Below are 19,422 nucleotides of genomic sequence, written 5' to 3' on the forward strand. Positions count from 1 at the left end.
CAAGTAATGGTATGTACATACATTATAACATGGCTAAAGAGGACATGTTCTGCTTGTGTCTGCTATATAATTATAATCTATGACACTGGTGGATCATTATTTTATAATTTAGTTGAAATCCTTTTGATGATTGCATTTAAATACACACCAAAAATCATAATTATTGCATGATCAAATTACTGCAACTCTTCACTCTTTCAGCTCACAGTCCTAGACCAAGTGCTCCCCCCGTGTGCTCCGGAGCGCGGTGTACCTAACTGTGGTTAGTGAGGCAGAAGAGGAGGAAGAGGAGGCGTGGGTGGCCGCTCTCCTCTTCAACTCTCTGGAGATCTGGAGCCAGGAGAGCGGGTAGCAGCAGCAGCCCAGCACGCAGTCACTCCACACGCTGCCCTGAGGAGCAGAGGAGAGGAGGAGTTATTCTCAGGTATGGGCTATAGAGGAGAGGGAGTGGGAGGGGGCAGAGGGGAGCATTTGCATTAGGTATATGATACAAAGAACACAGTGTGAGCAACAGACAGTTGAGTGCTTATCTCTGTTTTGTTATGAACACATATAGGAAAATCCAAAGCTCAACATATTTTAAAATGATATATCTCCACCAGAAAAAGTTGGTACCCTCTCCAGGTGGTGGAAAGTCCCTGCCCCAAGAGAAGGAGTTCAAGTATCTCAGGGTCTTGTTTACAAGTGAGGGAAAGATGGAGCGTGAGGAAGACAGGTGGATTGGTGCTGCGTCGAACTGGTGTGTTGAAGAAGTTGCTAGCTAAGGAGCAAAGACAAAGCTCTCTATTTACCGCTCAATCTACTTTCCTACCCTCAGCTATGGTCATGAGCTTAGGGGAATGACCAAAAGGAGAATATGGGAGGAGCTTGGAGTAGACCACGACCCAAACACCACCCACTAGTAAAGGTCCTGCTCCAAGCACAGGTAAGTGATAGCAGGGTCACTACTCTGATCGCAAAACTTGATGTGATCTAATGCTCCCAATCATACTTTCTTGGGCCCAGTGCATGTGGTGCTTCTCTGGCACCTCTGTTACCTTTTACAACATTTTTTATAAGTGCCCCCTCCTTTGCTCCCCATGTTAAATCACTCCCCCTTCACAGCGCTATGACAACACACTCAGCGTACATCCTGCTGTTGAAACTGCTGCACATCACTTCAGGTTTGTAAAGTTGCTGTGTACAGTTTTGTGTCATGCTTTTATAAATTTATAGAGAATTATCAAGTGGGAGCATAGATGACGTAGGCTTCTGGGGTTAGCATTGCACATAATCATACAGCTAACCGTAAGAGGGTTTGAAGAGGGCCCGGGAGAGATTGCTAAAATACTCAAACATGCATGGATGACATCTAAAACCACTTCAGGCATGTTTTTGATGAGGGAACAACGTAATTACAAGGTAGAAAGCTAAAAAAATCTATTTTGCATAATACCCTCTCTTTCAATAATATCACGTTTTCACAAGTCATGAGCGTTGTTAGATTCCACCTTATGTATTGTTTGAAACTATTTTACATATTTTCGTGACAGTGGATGTACACCAGCTCCTGCCTGTCTTCTCTTGGCCTGTCCTGTGAATCAGTGTAGGCGGATGACAACAGCCAAACATATCTGCAAATATCAAGGCAAGCTCTTCTATTTATTGTGGATTTCATGATGTTACAGTAGTTTAAATAAATATTCCTTGTATTCGTCCATTGGGCATTAAAAGCCTGTAGCGTGGTAAAATGGTAAATGGTCACATTTTTATAAAGCGCTTTCCACCTTCTAGGCACTCAAAGCAATTTACATCAACGAAACACTCACCCATTCGCACACACACATTCATTTACCAGTGTACACAGACACCAGGGGAGAAGTGGGTTAATTGTCTTGCTCAAGGACACAATGACAGTATTCATTTCTGAGAGCTGGAATCGCACCACCAACCTATGGGTCTGTAGAGCTGACTGCTCTACCAATGATTTATGTTAAGAGCGGGATTTGAACCGTTAACCTTCAAATCAGTGGACAAACACCAACTGAGCTACTGTCACCCCAAACAGAATGGAATGTCAGATTTTGTCAAATTTGGTCAGGTGGCAAAACAAAAAGATAACAATCCCAGTGGAAATACAAAAAAAAACAAAAAAAACAAAAAAAAACAACAGAATTCTGCACGAAAACGGAAATTAAAATGTGGACTGTGTTGCCATGGTAACATACTGCTAAAAGAAAATGCACTGTCCATTGATAGGTTCACTTGCTGGTGGGAAGGTGACGTTTTTTGTTGGTGTTTTGAAACTACATGCAGGTAGGCTATTAGTGGTGCGCTCTTAGCATGCTAGTTGCTGTTAGCATTTTTGTTATGCTATATTCACTTTGGTCTTTGAAAGTCACAAAAAGTACCATGCTTAAGAATTATTGTGCATTCAGACTTGCACATATACAGCACCAAAATTAAGACTAAACTGGGGCGAAAGCAGAAACTTCAAGTGAACCAGACCAGGAAAAAATCAGGGTCAAACCAAAGTCTATGTAGCAGGCCGACTTGATGTACAATGCATTTAGCCTATTGAAAGTAGAGGGGACACTATAAAAGCGGAGGTCCTCAACCTTACCTGACCTCTCCCCCATCCAATATCACATCTGCTGAATGGTACGCAGGTGAAGCATGAAGTTGGTCAAGTTGTTTAGATTGTGTCAGAGTAGGTCTTAAAACTGCCCATCTGCCCATCTTGCCATACCTACATCAGGACTAAACTGGGCTCAAACCATGACCATATAAATGTGAATGCACCTTTAGGATGCTAGGAATGTGTTGGGAAGAGGAATTTGAACGTCTTATTGCCAACCTTGCTGAAGCCATGTGTGGTAGTGGATTGCTCAACGTGATCAATCTGGGACAGCTTTAGTTAAAAGCACAGGTGGGAAGGTAGAACACAGAGATGAGCACTAGCTGACTGGGTGATGCATCACAACAAGCAGAGAAATCAACTTTTGCTTAAGCTATTGAACCAAATTGAAACAGATAGTAAGGAAGACTGTGTGAACCAAGCAAAATGTCTCAAGTTTGGTCATTTTGTAGTGTTACTGGCTCATTGGTAGACCTGTTATACATGTGCAGGGCAACACACACACAACAAAACTACAATACAACAACTACACTACTAACAATTCCAATGTTAAATGTCAAAAAAGAGGTATTATGCAAAAAGGTTATAGCATTGTTCCCGCATCAAAAACTGCCTGAAAAAGGTTTAAGATGTCATCCATGCATGTTTGAGTAATCTTACGACCTCTCGCGAGCTCCATTCGAACCTCCTTATGGCTAGCAATAAGTTTCTGTCCTAAACTCAGCTGACAGACCTATGTCAGCCACACGGACATGTTCTTTAAATATACACATACATGATACAAACAATAAACTACAACTCGACAAACCTACCGGTAATATGCAGTAGTTTTCACTAGCAGTATGCACCCTGGTTATGTTGTGATAGCACTCTGAAGGGGGAGTGAAGGGATGGGGGAGCTCAGAGTGTTAAAAAACTAAACTAAAACTAATCAAGTTTGATACATTTTCAAACAATAAAAAGTAACATGGTGATTTAAATATGTGAAGTGCTAGCAGTTAGTACATCAAACATCAAAAGGTAATACTCCATACTTAAAATGGAACTAAAAACTAAATTCATTATTTAGTTTAGTTATTATTAGTTTAGTTATCTTAGTCATTTTTGTGCAATTAGTGCAAACTAGGTCCATTTGCAACTTTCTGTTCAAAAACAATCAAGTCTATGCTGTGGCCACTGCAATTTCTAGTACTACATGACATCACACAGGGCTGCCCCAATTAAAGCCAGGTGTTTCTGATTACAAACACCTATCTGCAGGTCTACTTGTTAGACCACTCACATTGTTCTTTATACCACCAGACCCTGGCTGTATTTGGCCAAAAACAACATATTAACAGGCTATACAAGTTTCACTTTTGTTTTTGAGTCTCGCCTCCTGCTATTGAAACTATTGCACATCACATCAGATTTGTCAAGTTGTGTAAAGTTTTGTATCATGCTTTTTTATATTTATGGCAAATTGTCGTGTGGGAGCATGGATGACCCCCTCCTTGAACCACCATCTTAATGTGGTGGAGAAGTTTGAGAACCTGATCCTGGAAGCTATGTTGTTGTGAGCTTCATGCCCCTGGTAAGGTCACCCATGGAAAACAGGTCCTGGAGGATGGGTCAGACTAAGACTTTCATGATGAGGATAAAAACACGGCCAGCTACATTGCCCATATTGGTGTTACCAGGGCTCCACCCTGGAACCAGGCCTGGGGTGGGTGCTCAACATCTACGTTTCCTATTGTCACCTATGGTCATGAGCTTTGAGAAATGACCCGAAAGGACAAGATTGTGGATACAAATGGCCGAAATGAGTTTCCTCCACAGGGTGGAGGTCCATTAGAGGTAGGGTGAGGAGCTCAGTCATACGGGAGGAGATCACAGTAGAGCTGTTGCTCCTCCATGTCTAGAGGAGCCAGCTGATGTGGCTCGGGCATCTGTTCAAGATGCCTCCTGGATGCCTACCTAAGGTGTATGTCTCGTGGCTGGCCTGGGAACGCCTTGAGGTCCCACCGTAGGAACTGGAGGACGTGTCTGGGGTGAGGGTCTGGGAGTCTCTGGTTAGACTGCTGCCCCCACAATCTGACCCCGGATAAGCAAAAGAAAATGGATGGATGGATGGAGTATGGCTTGAGGGCTGAACAAAATTTTACTGCTAACCTTAGGGAGGGTTTGAATAGGGTCCAGGAGAGATCACTAAATAGCTGAAATATGCATGGATAAAATCTCTTCAGGCATCTTTTTGATGAGCGAACATTGTTAATATGGTAATAGGCTAAAACATTTTTTTTTTGGTTGATAATACCCCCTCTTTAATTCATTTTTTGATCACTCACATCAATAACTCCTCATTACAGTGCCCATTCCACATGCCCGCACTGGTGTTGTGTTCTCTATGCTTATTGTTCTTGTGATCTGGCTGTATTGTCAACACTGCATGCCCACTCCGCCCCCAGTAAAATCCAGCTTTATCCATCCACCGCCTTCTCGCGCCATGGCAGAGATCCAGCCCCCGCCTCTCCCTCGCCAAACTCCCAGAACGCACCAGGCTTATCACGACCGCGCCAGGAGACGATTGCATGGAGATATCTGAACATATTTCCCATGGGAGTTTGGGTAATGGTTTTTGCAGATAGTCGACAATTAAGAAGTCATATTGATGTGAAAATGGTTGAAGTATGAGTTGTTAAGATGTTTGGTACAATCATGAAAGAGTAAATTGAGATAGAGATGAGTTATTGTGAACAAGGAAGATGTAAAGGGACTGTGTGTAAGATTTAGATTTAAAATTCCATAAACATGACCTATCTGTCTCTAGATATGAGGTCAAATATCTTCAAATCAAATTGGCTCTGGGCACAAAGGCAGACAGCAAACTCATTGCTAGTGTCAATACTTCCTCTCCACTTGGATCTCTATGTGTCTGTGTCGGAATGCCCCCGACACAGAATGCCCCCCCCCCCCCCATGACCTATCTGTCTCTAGATCTGTCTCTAGATATGAGGTCAAATATGTTCAAATCAGATTGGCTCTGGGCACAAAGGCAGACAGCAAACTCATTGTTAGTGTCAATACCTTCTCCCCCCCCCCCCCCCCCCCCCCCAAGTCTGCTAAACTCTGATGGAATGTGCAATATTTTCTATGGTGCAATAATGGGAACTGTGCAGTGAGTGTAAAGTGCAATGAGTGTAATGTGCAATGTGTGGAAGGTGCAACAATAAGAACTGTGCAATGTGAGTGTATTGTGCAATTTTATTTTGACCCTTTTGTGACCCCAGCCCTTGGAACAATTGATGGAAATTAGCCTTTAGCTGTAATACAGTGTGTTTATGTTCATGTTGAATCATGTCTGTTCATTGTGCATTGTACCAACCAAATTAATTAATTAATAAATAGATAAAACCTGATTTCTGTCATAAATAATAATCAGATCCAGTTGGCACACACATATTTATGGACTAATAATAATCATACAGGTTTTTGTTTTTTTTTTGTTTTTTGTTTTTAATCAAACTGGATCTCACGTAAGTGGATAAGATTCTTAATTTTTTTTATCTGAGATGTGGTCATTTTCACTCTTTTAACAGCTTGAGATAGGGAGCTGTGGGTGGATGTCACTGACAACACGTTAAAACTACACAAATAAAATGAATACTTCACCATGTTTGTAAAGAGGGATGTTTGTGTCTCAATGGTAACACTAATGCTAATTTTGAGGCATAATAAAAAAAATTAAACAAACCCACAAACTGAAATATTCTACACATCGAAATAATCAGGTAGTCATTATTTTTGATTCATTTGAATTTTATAAGTTGTTTATTTTATGTATTCTGATTTTAATAAATGAATGTGATGGTGTTGTTTAAAGCCAGAATATGTAACTTTTTAGATAAAATAAAAAGCATTAGGTTTTGGTTTTATTTTTTTATTTATTCTTTTATTTTTCATTTTGTTTGTGTTTTTTGCAATGTGAAAAGTAGAAAAACTGTTACTGTGAGTGGGCTTACATCTCAACCTGACTCTTATAGGGCCTCCCCCTGCTTGTTTCCATGAGATACTTTTTCTGTAATATTCCACAGTATGGCATAAAACATAAAATCTAAATATGCTATTAACTTTCTATTTCCATAGTACTGGTGACATGCCAACTCCAGAAAGTTGCATACTGTACCTTTAAGTTATAATTTGGTGTTTTGGTTCTCAAAATTGCCCACCTGCCTGTCTGCATGGAGATATGGAGTTATTGCTTTGCCTGAAATGTTCCGCAGTATGGTATTTAACTTATCTGCAGTTCTTCAGTTACATGTGTTTCTATAAAGGCCTTATTCTGAGTGGGGTTATCTCTCCATAGATCTGTCCTGTAACGTGGCCTACTTTTCTCCAGTGAGATGTAATTACAGGTACAAAAAAAAAAAATACTTGTAACTTGGCCTGGTGCCATCATCTGCTTATTTAATGCCATGCTGTGGAACATTCCAGGCAACAGGTGGGATATACGTACCCTCCACCAAAACTCTTACCTTTTAAATACTTTACTGTCCAAGGCCTGACCAAAATCTGATTGTTATCCGATTTATAGATTTTAACATTATTTAAGTGACCAGCAAACCGCAAATTCTGAGAGAGTGAGTAATCAGAGGGACTATGATCAGAAAAAAATCAAATCGTTTTGTTGTTTACAAATGACATGCCATTTTAAAGGCACTATATCTGATTTTTACAGTCTTAAACACATGAAATTATTCCTCACTTATTCCTCACTTATCTTAGACATGTAGAACATCAACATCATTTACCCTGATGAGTTTGTAAGTGGTTTTCAACCTTTAGGGGCCAGAGATAAGTTTTACTGTCACGGAAATGTTAACAACAACTAGCACGTGAAGCTTGCACTCTCTGATTCTCTGATAAGAAGGACTTATTTTGACCTCAAGAGCTGCTTAGACAATATATCTATAGTGGGCCAAGAAAGTAATGGCTCAAACAGGAGCTATTGGAAAACATGAGTACAGGCCTTTCAACCTTTCAACTGAAAAACGGATAGTAGTGGTTTAGTCCTGTTAAGTCTAGATTTTGTCCTGGTTTGGTGTGGTTCAATCCAGGTTTAGTAGTCAGGTTTAGTCCACCCGTTTAAGTTTGGTTTAGTTCATAGTAATGGTACAGTCTGGGTTTAGTCTTGTTTAATCAAGTTTAGTCTTGGATGAATCCGCCTTTGTCTTGATTTTGTAGTTCTGGTTTAGTTCTGGTTCAATCCTGTTTTAGTCCTGGTCTAGTCCTGGTTTAGTTCTGGTTTAGTCCTGGTTTAGTTCTGGTTCACTTTTGGTTTATTTCTGGTTTAATCCTGTTTTAGTCCTGGTTTAGTTCTGGTCTAGTCCTGGTTTAGTCCTGGTTTAGTTCTGGTTTAGTCCTGGCTCAGTCCTGGTTTAGATTTGGTTCAGTTTGGTTTAGTTCTGGTTTAGTTCTGGTGGTTTGATCATTGTACAGTCCTGGTTTAGTTTTGGTTCAGTTTTGCTTTAGTTCTTGTTTACTTCTGGTTTAGTTCTGGTTTAATTATAGTTTAGTCCTGGTTCAGCCCTGGTTCAATCCTTGTTTAGTCCTGGTTTAGTCCTGGTTTAGTCCAGGTGGTGGGGGTACCTTGATGCCGTATCGCTCCCGGACAGAAGCCCTCATGGCCAGGGAGGCGGGGGGAACACAGCCCAGGCAGTCCAGCAGAGGCAGGCAGGGACAGACCCCCAGAGCATGGGTCACTCTGCAGGTGAACACCGGGAGGCAGCAGAGAGCGAAACAACCTGCACATGTCACAGTACAAAACTTAAATATCAATATATTAAAGGAGACATATCATGCAAATTAAGCTTAAAGGGCCTTAAACTCCACTGTGTTCTAATTAGGATGTTCGGAATGCATAAGGTAAGTGAGGACTAGCTTTGGACCATTAAAATATATTTGTTCTGTTTTAATGTTTGTGCAATATTGATTTGATACTGATGAGTATTGTATTAAAATGCATTTACGCTCTACCGCAGTTTGAACTGATCTAAAAATTAAATATATTTGCAAAGAAACTAAAATATAAACAATGTTTTTGAAAGGGACCATATCACGCTATATTCTGATCTTATACTTATAATGTTGTTTCCTCATCAAAAACATACCTGAAGTTGTGATTTGTTTCCTTCACACATGTTTAACACACAAACCCTGCATATTTAGATTTAGGTTTAGATTAGGAGTTCTTCTTTCAAACTGAAAATACTCTATTCCAACTTGTGATGTCATGTGGGAGTCAAGTGCTCCACTGCAGTTTTAAACACGATACATTTTCACTAGAATCATTTGGATAATTTCAGCCCTAGAATTATCTCTGCTAAACAAAAGGTAAAAGATAGCCGTTAACATGAAAACTACTGCTTCATGACATCACAAGGTTGAGCAGAGCATTTTGAGCTACGGAGATGTAGACAGACTAATAATAAATGGTTACTCAAACATGTGTGAATGAAACAAAACAACAATGGCTGAAAGCTCACAAGAATCCATTTCATGTAAGATAGGACCTTTAAATGTTGCCATTTAAAGTGAACTAAAAATAAAATTGTTACCTTCATGTGTCATAAATAATAGCATAAACAATTACTTTAAACTTTGAATGTAGTACTCACAGTCTCCCATGTCTTTGTAGCATTCACACAAGCCAGTACTCCACTCTCCAGACCCCTGCACCCTGCTCACCGGCTGCACCCGCACCACCGGACTGGACATCTCAGATCTGTTCATTCATGTTCAAGACGTTTAAGTAATTGTAAAAACGTTCTTCCCATTAAAGGTGAAGTACATAACTTTTCTGATAGCCCACTTGTGTTCATGTAGATCACATGTGTCAAACTCAAGGCCCGGGGGCCAAATGTGGCCCGCTATGTCATTTTATGCGGCCCGCGACAAGATCTTTGCAAATTTGAGATGAACCGTTTTGCTGATGTGGCCCTCAGTGAAATTGAGTTTGACACCCCTGATTTAGATGTATTAAAATGTCCCACAATATGGAAACAAGCAAGTAGCACTACAGGACCAAGAAAGAATGCATGTTTTTTAAGGTATTTTGAGCAATATAAACACATGTACTTTGCTGTACCTGATTTTTACTGTCTTAAAAATATGAAAAATAGAACTAGTTCATTTCAAACAGTTTGTAGTAGTCCAAAGTTATTCTTCATATGAGCATCCTAGCTATTTGTCACAGCTATTTATAAGTGCTTTTCGGAACTCTCAGAAGCCATATCATAGTTGCTAACAACAACTAGCATGCTAACAGCGCACTTCCTTGTTCTCTGAGTTGAAATCACATTATTATTAGATGCAGACAGCAGTTTCGAGAGCTGGTTTTACAACATATCTGTGTAAAACAAATGACTACACAAAAAATAATTGTGTACAGCCACATTAATAAATACAAGATTGTTGATTTGCATGCCATTCTGTGAAATATTTAAGACAAAGCTATAATATCTCCATGGAGACAAGCAGTTGGCGGACCCTTCATCAGAAAAGTTACATAATATACCTTTAAGGATAATTTAGGAAAAGAATACAGTCTAAACTTATATTAGACAGACAGAGGTAGCACTCAGTTACATTTACTTGAGTCACTTTTTAAAGAAATAGTATTTTTTATCAGCATACTTTTACTCCTACTTGAGAATTTTATTTATTTATTTATTTTTATTGAAGTTTTCTAACAGTATTCTTACTTGAGTAAAAGTTTTGGTCACTCTTCCCACTGTGAGTAAGTTTACACATAACAAAATCTTTATGCTGACATAATGGAATGATCTGAATATTTGCGTCTCTTTTGCTGGTCCTTCATATAATATTTAGCATTTCTGTCCTTTGAAAATACCAGTTTTTGTGTATTATTTAATATTTTGTCCTTCAATTTATAAATCAGATGTTAGGTCCCGATGGTTACTCTATAAATTAATCTTACTTGAGCAGTACTTTTCCCCAAATGACCACTACCTTGTATTTCTACTTCAGTTATATTATTTTGAAGTAACGCTACTTTTACTTGAGTACAATGTTTAGCTTCTCTACCCACCTCTAGACTTGAATTCCCAGAACACGCAAGTTAATGTTTAGGCCTGCACCAAAACTGAAACATCACCTCTGACTGAGAAACTATCGGTCATTACCTTAATGATTAAAATGTCTTACCTGGAGTGAAGAAGATTAATCTTGTGTAACTAGAGTCACTTCCTGGATTTTTTTCCATTGACTTTGCCAGTTCTTTTGTGCTGGGACTGTAGTGTTTTGGTGTAAACAACTGCAGTGTATCTGGTAGAATCCGGTATGATGAGTTTAGAAGTTTATTAAGGTTTCAAATGGAGAAAAGTGCTTTTTGGGTGTACAAAAATAAGAGTTAAACACTTCACAAATCTGTCAGTTTACTCAATGAAATCTAAAAGTACAAAAAAAAAAAAAACCTGCCCATGTAAAAATGAACTGATATAAAAATGCAAAACTATATATGAACTATATACTATATGTATATATGTGTTGGCTTTATAAGGAATGTTCAAACTACAGGCCGGGAACCAAATCCACACCTTAGATTTTTTTTGTTTTTGGTTTTTTTTGTTAACTTCATATGGATTTAACACCAAAATGTCCCTGGTGTCCACTACAGAAGACATGTTGTCTAACTATAAACCAAAATAAAAATAATAATATCTAAATGCTAAGGAGTTTCTATTTTTCTTCGGGCTCCAGGAGGATATTTGATTAGAACATGTTTACCTTGTCTCTGGGGACACAGATAGATGACCTATCTGTGTTTATGAAAATTTAAATCAAAATCTTACATACAGTTCCTTTAAGGTTTTGTGGCCAAGTTTCATTTTTTTTTAAAAGCACCTATTTGAATTATTCCCAAGACTGACCCCTGTCTATGGCCTTCGAATGGCTCTCTGCTTTGTATGTTTTTGATGAGAAAAGTTTGCACATCCCTGAAATATTTCATAAAATATAAGGAAATAGTAGTATAACCAATACTGCTTGCTAACTCAAGGTTTTTGTACTATACCTAGTATACCAATAGTATTTAGTAGTAGTTGTAAAAAAAAAGTTTGACAATCATGGGTGAGAGTGATAAAAAGCTGGCTAATTGTCATAGGATTCAACAAGTCAAAAACAAAATATTACATCTTTCAAATAGTGAAATCGTCAAAAAGGCGCCCATAAACAGGAAAGTCCATCCATCCATCCATTTTCTTCCGCTTATCCGGGGCCAGGTCGCGGGGGCAGCAGTCTAAGCAGGGACTCCCAGACTTCCCCCACACGTCCTCCAGCTCCTCCGGTGGGACCCCAAGGCGTTCCCAGGCCAGCCGAGAGACATAGTCCCTCCAGCGTGTCCTGGGTCTTCCCCGGGGCCTCCTCCCGGTGGGACATGCCCAGAACACCTCCCTAGGGAGGCGTCCAGGAGGCATCCTGAGCAGATGCCCGAGCCACCTCAACTGGTTCATCTCGACGTGTAGGAGCAGCGGCTCTACTCCGAGCTCCTCCCGTGTGACTGAGCTCCTCACCCTATCCCTAAGGGTGCGCCCAGCCACCTTACGGAGGAAACCCATTTCGGCCGCTTGTATCCGCGATCTTGTCCTTTCGGTCATTACCCAGAGCTCATGACCATAGGTGAGGGTAGGAACGTAGATTGACTGGTAAATCGAGAGCTTTGCCTTGCAGCTCAGCTCCTTCTTTACCACAATGGACCGATACAGCGACCGCATCACTGCAGACGCTGCACCGATCCGCCTGTCAATCTCACGCTCCATCCTTCCCTCACTCGTGAACAAGACCCCGAGATACTTGAACTCCTCCACTTGGGGCAGAGACTCGCCGCCCACCCGGAGAGAGCAAACCACCTTTTTCCGGTCGAGCACCATGGCCTCGGATTTAGAGGAGCTGATTCTCATCCCAGTCGCTTCACACTCGGCTGCAAACCGCCCCAGTGCCTGCTGCAGGTCCTGGCTTGAAGAAGCCATCAGGACAACATCATCTACAAACAGCAGAGATGAAATCCTGTGGTTCCCAAACCAGACCCCCTCCGGCCCCTGGCTGCGCCTAGAAATTCTGTCCATAAATATAATGAACAGAACCGGTGACAAAGGGCAGCCCTGGCGGAGTCCAACATGCACCGGGAACAGGTCTGACTTACTGCCGGCAATGCGAACACAGCTCCTGCTCCGGTCATACAGGGACCGGACAGCCCTTAGCAAAGAGCCCCGGACCCCATACTCCCAGAGCACCCCCCAAAGGATACCACATAAACAGGAAAGTGAAACCAATCAATAGTGCCTATAATGTGTGCACGAACAGCAGAAGACTTCCTATATCCCATGTCCCATTCTAGTAGAACTAGTATGAACATTTTAGTACTAGTAGTAGTAGTACCACCAGTGATAATAGTAGCAGTACCAGTTGTAATTGTACCACCTATAGTAGTATCAGCAGTAGTAGTAGCAGCAATACCAGTAGTAGTAGTAGCAGTAGTAGTACCAGCATTAGTAGTCGTAGAAGTTGTAGCAGTAATAGTAGTATCAACAGTAGTATTAGTAGTAGTGGGAGTTGCAGCAGCTGTATTATTATTATTGTTCAGAGTAGTAGTAGTAGTAGTAGCAATTGTAATAATATTAACATACTTCCTGAATTTTTATTGACATGTATCTGTGTTGTAGTGTAAACATCGTGTTCTTGATACAATCTGGTTTGCTGACTCAAAGTGTTTACAAATACTGAAATAGTAGTAGTTGTGGTTTTCAAGGTTGTAGTAGAGCTAGTATGAACAATCTGTTTTAGTAGTAGTAGAAGTAGACAAATGGTATTAGTACAATCAGTAGTGATGGGTAGCTGTGTAGTAGTGGTAGTAGTAGTAGTAGTAGCAGCCGCAGCAGCAGTACCAGTAGCAGCAGTAGTAGTAGCCAAGTACTGAAGAAATAGTAGTAGTGGTTTGCAATGTTGTAGTGCAACTAGTATGAATAATCTTTTGTAGTAGTAATATTAGTAGTAGTTTGAGTAGTAGTAATAGTAGTACCAGCAGTACTAGTAGTAGTACCAACAGTAGTAGCACCAGCAGTAGTAGTAGCACCAGTAGTAGTAGTAGTAATACCGGCAGTACTAGTAGTAGTACAAACAGTAGTGGTAGTAGCAGTGGTAGTTGGAGCAGTTGTATTATTATTAGTAGTAAAAGTAGCAGAGGTTAGTAGTGGGCTAGTAGTTGTAACGGGAGCAGTAATAATATTAGCATAGTAGCAGCAGAGGTAGTTGCAGCATTAATTAACAGTAAAAGTAGTACTACCAGCACCAGCAGTAGCAGTAGCAGTAGCAGTAGTAGTACTATCAGAATACCTGGTGTATCTAGCTGATTCTATGGCGTTGACTCCAGTAGTGACAGTTTTCTCGGTGACACATTTAGTGCATTTCTAAGCACATGCTCTCACTACGACAGGCCAAATCACAGCTGTGCTGCTCAAACCTCTCACTCAAAACATGACGCACTGCTCCAAAAATACAGTCTGTGTGTTCATCAAGGCCACAATCAAACAAAAAGAGGAAACATTATGAAGGAAGGAGACTGAGCTTATGCTGGAGGTTGAACCTTACCAATTAGATGTTGTCGGCCTCATCTTCATGCACAGCTTGGGCACTGGAACTCCTGGAGAACTTCTCTGGCGTTGGCCATGGGGAGCGGAGGCGAGCTGGTGTGAGTTTGTTTATTGTCCCACAGCTCAGCTGCCACATCTTAGAGTTCACCCCAGTGAACGAGAGGGTCACCTTTGGCTCGGGGACAGGTCTCTCACTGTTGTGTCGGCCTACGGGCTGAATAGCAGTGCAGAGTACCCGGCCTTCTTGGAGTCCCGGAGAGGGGTACTGCACTGACCCGAGAATCCATTGTTCTACAGGGAGACTTCAATGCCCACTTGGGCAACGACAGTGAGACCTGGAGAGGGGGAATCGAGAAGATTGTCCATAACAAACACCATGTTCAAGCACAAGGATGTCAGTGCAAGTGGCACCAGGACACCCCAGGTTGCACTTTGCTATTGTGTCATCTGACCTTCAGCCACGTGTCTTGGACACTGGCTGGGACATGGATTTCAAGTGGGCCGTGTTCTCCGCCTCTATTGTTGATGCGGCTGCAGCTAAGTCTGTGGTGTTTGTTGTGCTGGACACCGGAAGTAAGGGATGCTGTCAGGCTGAAAGAGTCCTATCAAGCCTTGTTGGCTTGATAGGACTCTTTAGATAGTTGATACCAGCAGGAGAGTGTGGACACGCTGGAGGGATTATGTTTCTCAACTGGCCTGGGAACACCTTGGTATTCCACTGGAGGAGCTGGAGGATATGTCTGGGATGAGGGAAGTCTAGGAGTCCCTGCTTAGACTCCCACAACCCGGCCCTGGATAAGCGGGAAAAAATGGATGGATGCATAAACCAAGACAATGTTTAAAATGTATAAAGTTGTAGAAGGCTGAGGCTATGAGTTCAGTGAGTACCCTTATGTTTGCAGTAACTTTCCATGTGGGCTGTCCCTGATCATATACCACATCAACAAAGATAACGCTTGATACGCATTTCCTGTAATAGACCAATGCTAATCTGTGTACATGTGAGATATTAGATTATACACATGACTCTGATCCATATCTCAACATCTACAGTTGTCAACAGAGCTGAAAATACACTGCTTGGCTAAAAAAAAAAAAAGAAAAAAAGTTGCACCTGGATTTAACTAAGCAAATAGGTTGGGGTTGCTGCAGTTGGTCAGGTCTAGGTTCAGCAACAGTCTGCGCTCAAAGAATGAGGTCAGCTGACTATCTGAATATACTGAATGACCAGATTATTCCATCAGTGGATTCCATTCATTATTGTTACAAGCAAATAATTACGCTCAACTATATGTAAACTCACCACAAAACACATGAAAAGAAATAAGATCTATTCGTAAAGAGGTGGTCTTACACTTCTTTAACTGCTATTAACTGCTAACACATAACATATTTAGCCATTCATGTTACCTTTAATTGATTTGAAAATTATATTTATTTGCCCAAAACAATGTATGAACATGTTTAATTTGTTTCAGTTTTGTTTTGACCCTCTGTGTCCCGTCCCTCCCTCCCTCTTTGCTTCCCGCATTAAGTCACTCCCCCTTCAGAGCACAATCACAACAGAATGAGTGTGCATCCCTCTAATGAAACTACTACACATTGCATCAGGTTTGTGAAGTTGTAGTGTATTGTTTTCTATCATGCTTTTATATATTTATGAAGAATTGTTGTGTGGGAGCATGGGTGATATCAGCTTGTGGGCTTAGCCTTGCACAGAATTTTATAGCTAACTGTAAGGAGTGTTCATGCATGGATGACATTTAAAACCTCTTCAGGCATGTTTTTGATGAGGGAACAACGTTATAACAGGGTAGAAAGTTAAAAAAAATTAATTAACTATATGTGTGGTCATTAGTTACCATATTACTTGTTTGCCTTCACTGGGTTATGTCTCCTATCATAATCCTCATACTTACAAGTGTGCACCAGTCCACCAATGTGTCAAGGGAAAAAAAGAAAAAAACAAAAAAATAAGCTGGCAATACAGAGCAAGATATCATGAATCTATTTTATTTACAAAAACACAGATACAACATAAACATTAAAATTTAACATACTCAGCATGCCAAATGAAAGACATCACAATTTTTTAATGAGGAAACAAGAAAACATAAAAAGATTACACACACAAACGCACACAGAGAGAACCACTACAGTGGATATGTTACAGACTTGCATCATTCTACGTTTATATAACATTTTTAATATGGAAACAAGAAAACACAAAAAGATCACACACACACGCACACAGAACCATTACAGTGCGTACGATACAGACCGGCATAATTCTAGGTGATACTGGCATTCTCCAAGTTCTTACAGAGTTACAGGGATCAGAACCGAATCATCCAGGTGAATGCAGATTTTGAATTTTTCTAAAAGATAACAAATAAATAAATACATTTCAGAAAACGCTGCCATTCAAAAGCGTCGACACACCTTCAGATTTCATTTTTATTATAACTAAACACTGAAGACATCACATATATGAAGGGAGAGGTTTATTTTATATATTCAAATACTGAAAGTAGCTGCCCTTGTTTTGCTGCTGCTTTGTTGACCCCACTGCAAACCCTTGGCCTTCTTTCAATGGTTTTCACAAAGTCTCCTGAAATGGTTTTGTTTGGTTCATAGCTGTGCCTTGTTAGAATCTCAAATATAAAACAAGTTTGGTGTTATAACAGACGTTTTGTTTACTTCACCCCATGTGTCCATTCATAGTTTTGAAGTCTTCAGTGAGAATATACAATGTAAATATACTAAAGAAAAACATTAAAGGTCCTATAAGTCATGTCGAAAAGTTGTTTTGTTTCATTCACACATGTTTGAGAAATCCTGTAGTATTAATCTGTTTACATCTCCAAAGCTCAAAATGCTCTGTTCCACCTTATGATGTCATGAAGTGGTAATATCACAGTTAACAGCTAGAATAACCATACAATGTTGCCTTTGTTGCCTTTTTACCCTTCAGAGTTTTAATTCCAGGGCTGCAAATAATTAAAATATATGTTGAATTCCAAAACACAGGGGAGCGCAATATTGAAACTACTTTAAGATACTGATTAAGATTAAAATAAAGCAGGATAATTCCAGCAAAGCCTTTTTAAATAGACCGTCTCAATAAAAGGCATAAGCTGCAACAAATGAACCGCAGAATGAACCAATAATCAGCCAAAAGAGAGTTATTTAATCTGCTGAAGCTCATATTACAACTTAAATAACAAAACTCCTCATTGAATAATAAATAAATCGATAGTAATTATTGTGACAGGACATTTTTGATGAGGAAACAACTTTATAACAACGATCAAAAAATTGCTTAATATAGGTCCCTGAAAAGAAAAGTGAAAGTGTGTCCAAACTTTTAATCATGATTTGAATAACTTACTGCAGAGGCATTGGTACAGCTCCAGTTTGTCCTTGTGTTTGAGGGGCACGAGTGGAATGGGGCATTTCATTTTACGGCTGACAGTTGAAATACCTAAAACAAGATTATAATCCAATTCAAAATAATTACTAAAGACATTTTTTGAACCTTGAAAAAATGGAACAGCATATGATAATTTATGAGTCATTGCTTGACATGCAATACTCTGAATGCAGATATTTTTAGAAGTACCTAATTTAATAATGATAATAATAATATTTATTCATGTATTTATTTTATTATTTTGCACATTTTCTTTTCAAATAACATTGCCAGATCTGACATGTAACTTGTCCAGCTGGCTTCATCTTGCCTACTTGTCTCAGTGGAGGTAAATATGTTTATTGATGTACTGTAGAACATTCCAGACAAAGCACCACCTGCATCTCCATAGAGACATGCTGGTGGTGGAGCCTCTCACCCGAAAAGTTACATCATACATCTTTACCCCCTGATTTGTGTCCATGTATTTGAGTACAATATGTATTCCCTCAGTACATATATATTGTATACAGCTCTTGAGGTCAAAATGTGTGCATCTAATTATAAAGCATTTTACTGTCAGAAAATCAGGATGTGACAATTGCATTTAGAAAAAAATAATACTCACCCTTGCATCTGCAGCGGCGTACGTACTTCATGGGTATATCAAGAGTTGCATCTAGAAAAAGAAAAAAAGTTAGTATGTTTGGAATTAACTTGTATGCTGATACAATGACGAAAAGGTGAAGATGAATATTTTTCCAAAATAAAAAATATGTTATCTTGAGGGAACGAGATATTATGTTGAGGGAACGAAATATTATTTTGAGGGAACGACATAATTATCTTGAGGGAATGAGATATTATTTCTATACATATATTTTCACTAGTGATGTTTAACTTAAAAAATAACATTAAAATTAACATAATATTTTTCAAATGTCCTATGCCGGGCTCCATAAACTTGCATTGTATAAATAAGATTAATAAAATACATTACCTGCATCATTATCAAAAAGTTGGATGACAAAAATGAGCAAAAACACCAGAGCTACACTTCTGGACATGGTAGAAAAAGTCACGCTTGCTTTATGAGAGTAGTTAGTAGTAGTAGAGAGTAGATTGAAAATTTATGCCGAGGAAGTATGACTCTGTCAATTATATACTACCCCCTGGAATGGAAAAACCCCTCCTTCCCCTCAAATACCCTGATCCCAACCTGAGTCCCAAGGCCTGATTACTTCTGGCACATCCGGAGGAATTTGGCCTCCCAGGAGCCCTCATTTGTGCATGGTTTCCAAGCAAATATGTGATGGGCAAGATAATCATTTACAAACAGTTCCAGTGCAGTGGAGGGACTTTTTTAAATGAGTGGTGACTAGTGAGCGTGAACGGCTGGATCCAAATCTTTTTCTTTCTAATTTGTATGCATATTTACATCGATTAACCCATAAACCATCACAAGAATCAGCACAGAAGCAGAGCAGGAAACAAGAGTGAGAGCTTTGTGAAAAAACAAAACGTATTGGCATCGTAAACAGTTGTTGTAGTTTTTTAAAATTAGCCTATTATCATTGTAGTGCAGTGTTTTATTTAGATTATTCTTAATTTCAAAGGGTAAAGACTCTCCCACTCTCAGTTTGAACCATTTTAAACACATATAAGCCTTGGTAGTCTCATTCAATGATTATTTTGTAGTTAAAATTAGATCTCACATTGGCTTCTGTCATATAAATACATGAACG

The 19,422-nt window shown here is 39.7% G+C and overlaps 1 protein-coding gene and 1 long non-coding RNA gene across 2 annotated transcripts; both read right to left on the reverse strand.

Annotated features, from left to right (window-relative positions):
• Positions 1–210: 210 nt before the first annotated feature.
• On the reverse strand, positions 211–10,895 carry LOC117386024 (cornifelin homolog B-like). The gene is made up of 4 exons (XM_033983331.2): positions 10,823–10,895; positions 9,274–9,380; positions 8,246–8,400; positions 211–390 (listed from the first exon to the last, which is right to left on the reverse strand). The coding sequence occupies exons 2-4, from the start codon at positions 9,371–9,373 to the stop codon at positions 211–213; spliced, it is 435 nt and encodes a 144-aa protein (XP_033839222.1). The 5' UTR covers positions 9,374–9,380; positions 10,823–10,895.
• Positions 10,896–17,657: 6,762 nt separating this feature from the next.
• Positions 17,658–18,767, reverse strand: LOC129457116 (uncharacterized). The gene is made up of 3 exons (XR_008649105.1): positions 18,678–18,767; positions 18,306–18,356; positions 17,658–17,749 (listed from the first exon to the last, which is right to left on the reverse strand). It is a non-coding gene; the product is annotated as an uncharacterized LOC129457116 (long non-coding RNA).
• Between the last annotated feature and the right edge of the window lie 655 nt (positions 18,768–19,422).

The sequence above is a fragment of the Periophthalmus magnuspinnatus genome, chromosome 18 (genome assembly GCF_009829125.3).
Source record: "Periophthalmus magnuspinnatus isolate fPerMag1 chromosome 18, fPerMag1.2.pri, whole genome shotgun sequence".
Lineage (NCBI taxonomy): Eukaryota > Metazoa > Chordata > Actinopteri > Gobiiformes > Gobiidae > Periophthalmus > Periophthalmus magnuspinnatus.